The sequence below is a fragment of the Cryptotermes secundus genome, unplaced genomic scaffold (genome assembly GCF_002891405.2).
Source record: "Cryptotermes secundus unplaced genomic scaffold, Csec_1.0 scaffold42, whole genome shotgun sequence".
Lineage (NCBI taxonomy): Eukaryota > Metazoa > Arthropoda > Insecta > Blattodea > Kalotermitidae > Cryptotermes > Cryptotermes secundus.
The window spans coordinates 636,987-646,801 of record NW_019720161.1 but is presented as its reverse complement, the minus strand read 5'-3'; the positions used below and the strand labels follow the sequence as shown (position 1 = coordinate 646,801).

Below are 9,815 nucleotides of genomic sequence, written 5' to 3'. Positions count from 1 at the left end.
AGAATGTTCTGCGTTTTATTTTGAAACTACTCTTCGAATTCTTTCTCGAATTTTGCTTCGCAGGCGTCATGTAGAGCCCGTGGACTTCCTACAAATAATTGTCTTCCACGTTTCAAATCGATTTCTTCCTTGAACATTACTTCGAACCGGGTACATGAAATCAGTAAATTTGCTACAATTCTCCTGTAAACTTTAAATTGATTTATTTCCCATATGTTCCATTTCAAGGGCCGCACGAAGTTCTCATTGTCTTTTCACCTTTATAGCACCCGTTTTACCATACTAAAACTCTGCATTCTGCCCACAAAGTGTTATTTGTGTGTTCCGCATGGTTCTCACAATAAACAGCGACTGTTCCCTTAAACAGCATTAACCGGTTGGGCTTTGTAGCGGAGATGTAGTGTGTTTCCTGTGAGGTACGAACAGAATCTCTATATTATTTGTGTGTTCCGTATGGTTCTCACAATAAACAGCGACTGTTCCCTTAAACAGCATTAACCGGTTGGGCTTTGTAGCAGAAAAGAACCAAGAAATCACTGTACTGGAGAGGACCACCAGCAATTTAGCGGCCAGTTCAGTTTAAGCAATTGTCGACGATAAGAGAGCCCTTAAATTTCAACAACGCTGCATCGTCCAAATGGGACGCACGAACACAATAATTTGGTGGCTATACATGGGTCTGATGGCCCCTAAACGTCGAAACTTGCAGTCCGGCAAGTGAAATGCATATGTAATCTATAGAGTCATGTACAAGCACTGGCTGTGTAACACAGCACTATAGTATAAGGCATACATAAAGGTAAACTGTAAAGTTATCCCTGTGCTTAATTAATTAAGCACAACGCTATGAAGGCGTATGGGGGAGTGGATTATAGATCCACATTTCCTTGACCTCGGCACTAGTTGGAGGTGAGTGGTCAGCTTCAAGCCCAGACCGTTTCATCCCCGGTACCCATTCGATAGGAGACTGGGTGAGTCCCAGAGCCGGTCTGAACGACGTCAAGAGAAAATTCTTGACCCCTTCGGGTCTCGAACTCCGATCCTCCTAGTCGTCCAGCCCATAGAAAGTCGCTATACAGACTACGCTAGCCCGGCTCTATAATATATACATATACGTTTAAATATATGAACTATCCGGATTCTACAATTACAATTAAGCAAAAGCTGCCATGGCAAAAGCAATTCACTTTTAAAAGCTCGATCGATATTTTCATAATCACAATATTCCCTCGAGAAAAAACAGAAGCAAGCAATGTTTGAAAAAATGGCGCATGATAAACGTGAACGAACGCGCTAAATCCTGAAACAATGAACGTATAACATTATCCAGCACCCACAAACGACTATGTGATTTTTTTCGCTCACAATATAAATTCAACAACTCTTAAAATCCAACAATAATTCTGGACTGAATTCTAAACCCGTAAGAATCCACTGTCGTAACATCTTTGAACTGTTACTTCTGTGCAAAAAAGGCGTGTCATATCCATTTGTTCGCACTGTCAACTGGTAGCAATGAGACCAGGTAGAACTCTGGACACTTAATCGGGTGATTGATACGATACAAATTGCAGATATTGTGGGACCGTTGCCAAGTAATCGACACTCGTGCTACGCTAATGAGTCGCACATTGTTCCTGGGGTCAGGGAGTGGTTACTTTCGTTATTCTCTTTTTGTTATTAATTAAAGCTGCAGTACTCCAGGCTAGTAAAGGCTGTACATCTCGAATTGTTTCTCCTTTTACTCCAGTTGCTAGTTGCACCTACTTGTAGGTGTCCTTACCGCTTACGACTATTATTAATTTAATCAGGACATCACGAACGAAACAGGAATACATTCAACAGGCCTGTTTAGGATTTGTACCACAATGACAGAGCACTAGGTTACCTACCGTTGGTGGGCGTAAGGTGACGAAGAAATCTGAATACCACGAAACTGAAAGAAAGTTGAACCAAAAGGCTCATGCAGTGCAAACCTGTGCATTTAAGATCTTTTTTTTTATCGACGATGAAAGATTCATTGTGGCCGGGTTCTAACGTCATTTATCAGAGTACACACACATACATAAAAACAGTTCATCACTGAGCAAGTTGGCTCAAGCAAAAAAAAAGCTTTTGATTTCGGAAGATGCCGGTTCGAAACTCGGCCGGAACACTCACTGCAAAAGTGACGTAAAATTCGTGGGGTAGACTGAAATACAATGTAAATGCATTTACTGTACCTCATTTACTTTCTGTTTCATAAATTCAGATCTCTTCCAACTCACCTTGTATATGTAAACAGAAAGAGTAAACTTATCTTCCATCCCCGAGCGAGTTGACTTAGCAGTAACGCTCTAACCTTGTATTTGGGAGGCCATCGATTCGAATTTCGGTCCCGAGATTCTTACCAATTTTCTTCAATCCCTTCAGGCAAATACCGCGACAGCTTCCTTCGAAATCCTTTCTCATTCATCATACTGTCACGTGTTAGGAGTGTGGTGTAAGCAGGGGTTCGGATTGCTGAATGGATTTAATGACTACGTATACACAAGACTCATAATTACAAGCAGTTACATCACCACCGCTAATCTCCACAAATAGCCACAGCATCCGCTTAAGTCTTTTCCAGCCTACTGTGTCTTCATCAGCCCAGCCATGACAACGGTTTCCAACAGTGGAGATTCTTCGGAGGTACATACTGTGTCCATCTTCAGGATACAAGTAGGGTGGGAAATGTTATGCACATGTATAGCTTCTGGCCCAACAATCCTTTTGGGGAAGGAGTGGGACTGGTGACTGGCACTGTCAAACAGGCACTATGGACATGAAAATATTATCAAAATAGCTCTCTGTGGCCCTAAATAAGGCTGTTTTCTTAACATGTCACTACCCATTCTTCCTATCAGTCCTAGTGTCCACTTCTGGTCAAAAATAAGATAATACACTTTTCTGATCCTCCATAGGCTTCCCTCACTTGCAAGTGTCAAGATATCAGAAAGTGTTTTGTTCTCAGTCACATTTAAACTGCAGCTGATTCCCTAACCTCAAACCCAGTGTCCCACAAAATAGCGCAGATGGACACAGTACACTCCAATACCCAGGTGGCAAATAACAATGAGAATATTTTCACCTTCCAATGTGGGTATATTTTCATTCCATCAAATTCTCCACAAATAAGAATATCTAACTAATTCTAAATTGTAATCAGCAGTAAAAAATTGTAACTATTGTAATTTTAATCTACTTATATATCAAACTGTTAATATTCAGAATTAACTTGACTTGTCATATATCATGTACAATGATCTACAGTGACAAAATAAATCAATCAATCAATCAATCATTTAGTCTGTATGTAAACCTATTGTTACTTATCATTTTTGAATGTCTTCTATCTATTTAATATTAAATTAACTGATTAATTTCTACAGACATTTAGCTTCCTTCAATTCCTCGGACTGCCGCTTACATTAAACTGCCTTACAGAACTGCATGATTACAGCAAAGTAGTATAGGTGGCCTGAAGCAGAGAAATTTATGTGGGTGTGTCTCCAAGTAATCATATTTCTCGGTAAACCTAAACATGATCAGCCTATCTGCATAATGGCATTCCTCTAATTTATTTGACCAGAGATCATACTGATTAGCGATTACTTATGGATTTGGGCTATATGAAAGTGGTCCATGCTACTTTATAATCAAATACTATTTATCAACATCACACATCCGCTAAGTAACTTTACAGATGATATGAAAGTCTTATCCTGAAATCAGGAAAAGAAACTACAAAGGTTCATGCCATTCCAGCAACCTGCTTTACAAATAATTGCTAGGTTTTATACACACAAAAATTAGGTGTGTAAGATTTAAAAGTTTGTGATGATGGTATATTAATACAATTACTGTGATTCTGGATGGGAGATAGGGACTAGCTCTGTCCATGGGGCCGAAATGAGTAGGTTCCACCTGAAGACAGAGACAGAATCCAGCCTCTGAAACGTTGAATTTTAAATAAAAACATGTTGATGGATAATGTCTAGTAAAAATAAAGCAAAGGTATCCTTGTAACAGGGTGTGTAGGCCCACAGGGTTGTGCGATGTCGAGGCTCACATTTTCTCTAGACAGTCCGCTCACACATGGCGGCAAGGTTGTCAGCCCTACACACAAGTCGCCCTTTACCCCCAAGAATATTCCTGGTACTCATTTCTGTTAGAGGCTGAGTCTACCCCAAGGCAAGAGTGCAGCTGGAAGGATTAGGTAAATTGAAAAAAAAATCCAATTACCTCATCGGGATTTGAACCTTCCGGCTTGCGACTTATAGCATAGTGCCTCAAAATAACTGTAGAGGTTACGAGTACCGAACAGAAATGAACGAAAACTACTTTTCCAATAAATTTTAGTTATCTAACTTCATCAAAATTAAACAATTCGTTTCAATGACAACACATGAAAATGGATCAACAGACAAATATAAGACAAGCTGGATATGGATTTCTTGCAGTGCTGATTACAAAGAGCATGCCTTCTGGGTTATAATACAATGTTGTTCAGACAGAAAACAATGTTTCGGAGGAGCATATCAACACCATCTTCAGTGCTGAGGCATAATCCAAGCAGTAAACTACTAAAAGCGGGCTACAAGATATGTTACCCTTGAAGATTGTCACGTTCAGGACTGGAGCACCACATACTTCAGAGAAAGCTCAACATTTTTGAAGAACATGTCACCTCCAATTTCAAGGTTAAAACTTTGTCTGTTTTTGCTAATTTCTTAATTGGCTTACTCTTCAGACCACAAAGTGGATGTGGTATGTTCCTTCAAAACTTTGGAGTATCTCCAAACTACATGGCATTACAATCCAGAAAGCTGCAATCTTCACATACAAGATAACCTCCATATTATGCATTCGTTTTATCTGCTCTGGGCAATAAAATCACAGAAATATTAAAAAATGTCATAAGGATGATAGAATGAATTTAACTAAACTACAGTTATTTCTTTACACATATTTACCTTACTTAATTACTTTACAATGCTTTATGAATCCCTGGATATTACTTGTAAAACCAAATTACCTAATATAGGATATATCTTAAAGAATTCATGAGTGAAGATGGAATGTTTTGATTCATATTTTGTCAGTTTATGAGCACCTGTATCTAATGCAACCATTCTTAGTTGCATATTCCAGCAACTCAAGCACACATAAGTTTGGTTATCACATTCTAGCATCTCATATTAATAGCCTATTTGAAGGCTATAATTTACTTTCACTAAACAACTGCATACAGACGCCCAACATTCATTTATCCTTCCACTAGGAACGATTATAAAAATACCCATATGCAGTTCAATGCTTTCTAAAAATAAAACTTTTAAAACTGATGTCTTGAGCATACACGGTATTCAAAACTGTCTAATACTGGAACACATGTAGGACTATAATACAATAAACTGAAATAACCTCTGTAACTCACAAACACCATTCCTTAAGGGTGGAAACAAGGAGTGGGAGGTTAAGAAAAACTGGTAACAGCATTCAAGCAACAGGGAAAAATCAACAAGGGTGGCCATCTAAATCTTCAAACCTTGAAAAGGAAACTGAACTACTTCAGTTTACTATGAAGCTGGAAGGAGGATTTTCCTTCAAAACACTGGAACTAACTATTGAAGTATAAGTGGCCACAGACTGTTATAATACCATCCATTTTTAACAACAGTGATGATCAGAACACAGAAATGTTTTGTTTTGCAATTTTGTATCATAAGAGAAACTGCAGTCTTCTGGATTATGACATATTTTATCCTTTAATTATTGTACCAACTTCCAGAAGAACATGCTATATCCATCTTCAGAGCTCACTTCTACCCTGAAGAGGGAGGCAAAATGTTCTTCCACATCAATTATAACTGCTTACAAGACAACATGGTGTCACAAACAAGAAAACCACAATTTAAATTTTCATTGCCTTAAAAACGTCTGAAGACCATGGTGTGCTGTCTAAGATGGGGGTGACCAGGAATGCATACAAAATTTTGGTAACGAAACTTTAGGAAATTTGAGAAGATGAGAGAGTAACATGAGGATGTGATGATGGGAGGCGGCATGGAATCGTGTTGCTTCTGCTATTACAGTGACTGACCTTCAGTGAAATTCATGTGAACACCTCCCATGGGTTAGACCTACTTGCATGAGAAACAGAGGCAAGTTACTAGACAACTAAATCGCTAATCTGAATACCTGCACCTTAATTATAATTCTGTCCCCGTATTCTATCCAGTACAACATTCTGCCCGTGCCACTGATTACATGAGCTGATTATGTCAACTCTGAAGGCGGAAGAAAGAGCTTCCGAACACGTTCTGAGGTATTAAGAACATAGAATGTTGGCCACTTGATTATCAAGCACAGGGACAAGTTTATAGATGTTTTATGAGTCACTAAATTATTTGTTCTTTGCTCTATAATCCCTTAATTTCCAGATCAGCTGTGCTTCACTTATGTATCTCTCCTTCATACTAGTGCCACACTATTGGCAGTGAATGCATTTTATGGCAGCTATGACCAATACCATTACTGGGAAAGAATGATCAAGCAAACTAGATCAAGTGGCAACCCTTCAAACTAGTATTTATGAAGTAACTGGTTACACACTAGTCTGATGGAGTTTTTTTTCTTTGTAGCTTTCCTCCAGCCCATCCAGGTGAACGCCAGGATAGTACTTCATACAGGCTACAACCATTTCCTTCCACATTCATTCGGTTCATTGTTTAGAATCCAATCATATTTTATTCTATAATCTGAGCTGACAGCAATGTTTAAATAAATCATAAAAAATAAATAAAAGTAGTAAAGAAAAGAATACATCAGAAGAATGGCAACATCATATAAAAGGACATTACATCATACATGCACTGAAAAATACAAGGCAAAATAATTCTTTGGTACACAGACTAATAATCATTTTCTTGAGAATATTCAAATTTTATTATATAACTGCCCATAAAGCTATGCTGTGGATTCTAATAACAATTCATTTCAGCTCAAATCCATGTGGATCCTGTGCCCTGATCCATACAATTATTTCCATACTTACATACTCTTCTATGCTCAAGATTGTGGCAGAAAATGTTGGTAAGAATGTGCCACAGTACCTGACTTCACAACTTCACTTGTCAATGCAATGATCAGTTACATGAAGCCTGAATTCCTTCCCTCCCTAAGATCTTTCAAAATACCAAGTGTGTCCAACATATCGCATATAATGGACAATGTCCAGTATAATCACACCGTAAATTTCAGCTGCAGTCTTCTGAGTTATGACATTATGTAGCCTCATAGGTGGTTAAAAAAATTTTGAAGGAACTTGCTACCTCCATCATCAGGGTACAATACTTTTTTTCCTAGTCTCCTAATACTTGTCCTCTTCTAATACCAATGGCAGGGGTACTAATGAAGAGACGACATCAATTTACGTTTTGTATGCACACATCAAGAAGTCACAATTTTTTTTATAATGCTGTGGTACATGAAAGTTAGCTACTTACCTGGGCTGTCTCATCCTCCAAAGCACGCACCCTAGCCAGATCTCGCAGTCGCTCCCGACGTCCTTCTGCCAACTGTTCCAATCGGTGAGCAGCACGATCTACCTCAATAAAGAGACGCTGTGCTCTCTCAGAAGACAGCCTACGAGTCAGAACACCCTGTAGTTACATCTCTCACAGTATACATAAGAGAAAAAGCACTGTACGTAAAGATACTTTGCCTAACAATTTAGGAATGTATGATAATCTCATCTCATCAGACAAATTTCTGTCACAACAGGAACACAAAATGTCTATCATAAATAAATTTTATTCTTGAATGCAAAATAGCTATTATAAATAAATTGCATTAAGTTCTTTCAGGCAGATACTGAAAGAGACCTGAAAATAGTCTAGGGCAGCTACCTACTCTACTTCCAATTTATATTACATATATATTTTACAATTCTGTTCGATCATAAATAATGTAAGTTATATAATAAATGAAACAATAAGTAACCTTAAATACAGTGAACATACATGACAGCAGTGAGTACCACTACACTTACTAGCAAGTAAAGACCACGTAAGTTGGCTCAAGCAGTAATGTTTCTGACTTCTGTTTGTGGAGTCACTGGTTCAAATTTATGCAAGGATATGAGCTTTCCTACGAGAATTCTTGTAGTTTTCATCAGCCCCACCAGGAAAATTCCATAATAATACCTCAATTTAGGACATAACCACTTCCTTCTGCATCCATTCAAATTAATTATTCATTAATTATTAAATCATTCGATACTATATAGCTCAAGCTGCTGCTGCTCATAGCATCATTAAATATACACTAAAATAAATAAATATATAAGTAAATAAGGGAAAGAAAGGAATACATTATATAAAATTATATTAAGCCATACATGCATTGAAAACTACAAGGCAAAGAAACATTTCATTACTTTGACTGAAACAAATGGAAATATAATTTTCTTAATGAACACTTCATGGTATGAGTGAATCAGTTATTTATGACAAAGACTTATTGGCCTCAGTTGCACTTCATTATGTCACACAGATCTGAAAGTCTGGCTGATGTTGATCTACAGCTTTTTAGCTGTCTGTTCTAAATCTAGCTACAGGCTTCTGATATAGTGCATCACATGATACCTTGGAGGAAGGAAGTGTTTAGCTTCAACTTTTCTCTCACAGATGATGTAAAATGACCCACAACATCTGGTGAATGAAGCTATACCCTGCAGCACCCCAACACAAGGCAACAGTTTCTTTCCCCTTGTGGGTGATACAATGATGAATGGGGATGTAAAGACATGGCAAAGAGAGACACAAACAGAGCCAGAATGAAATAATGCTGGGACCAACAAGTATCACACAGACAGCTAAGTTTTGGAAAGCAAACTCAGTAACACAAACTGACTGTGGTAAGCTCCTATTAATATTTGACAGCCAAGCAAAAATGAGCAAATGAACCCTCAGGCTATCACTGAATGTGTTCTCATTCACCAATGATCCATATCAGCAGTCTAGATATATATAATTTGTCTTAAATTGAGTGGACATCACAAATACATGATACCAAGAGTTTGGACAGTGCTTTCAACAGTGGAAAATAAGTTGGTATCCTTGTCATGCGGGCATTTTAGAAACGTATAACACAGGTACCATGAATATAATTTAATTCTTTGATTATAAAAGCATGAGTTCCCATTCTTCTTCGTGAAAATGTTTGTTTTCTTTGTCAATATCATAATATACAGTAGCATAGTGACTAAAACTTTAAGAAGGAATAAAAAGTACTGAAGTTTATTAATAATTTAAAAAAGGAGATTGGAAATAAGAATTTAAATTGCGTCCAAAAACTCACTATACTTGCACAACACTGCAACAGCTATGGCTTCTACACATGTCAGCAAAAGGTGCAGAGAAAGTTTCATTTTTTGCTGTTCTCTAACAGATTCATGGTTTGGGACAGGGAACATAAAAATTACATTCTTATAAAGAAGATCTACTCAATTAAATAGTTTGCACACTGTCAAAAGGAAATAAGATGAGGGATAGTAAACAAGTAAAAATTTGGAAGGAAACAGTCATGGCCCATATGACTGTGTCTTGGCATTCTACTGGAGAGACTGAACAAAAATGTCAGAAACCTGCCATCCCAATTAGGATTCGAACCTGTTAAGTTCTGTAAGCAGTACAAACAGAATAGATATTTGTTAATAAATATTGCCGATGTTGCATCTTACAAGCAACACTCCATACATGTAGTAACTTCTAAACAAATTGTTAGAT

General features: G+C 37.6%; 1 protein-coding gene across 3 annotated transcripts in view; it reads right to left on the bottom strand.

Moving 5' to 3' along the window:
• The window catches only part of LOC111866921, a 503,991-nt gene that overhangs the window by 169,446 nt on the left and 324,730 nt on the right, over positions 1 to 9,815 (bottom strand). For all 3 annotated transcript variants that reach the window (XM_023856294.2, XM_023856311.2, XM_023856303.1), the window contains one exon: positions 7,533 to 7,671. In XM_023856294.2, coding sequence (XP_023712062.1) covers positions 7,533 to 7,671 — 139 coding nt within the window. The remainder of the gene's footprint in view (positions 1 to 7,532; positions 7,672 to 9,815) is intronic.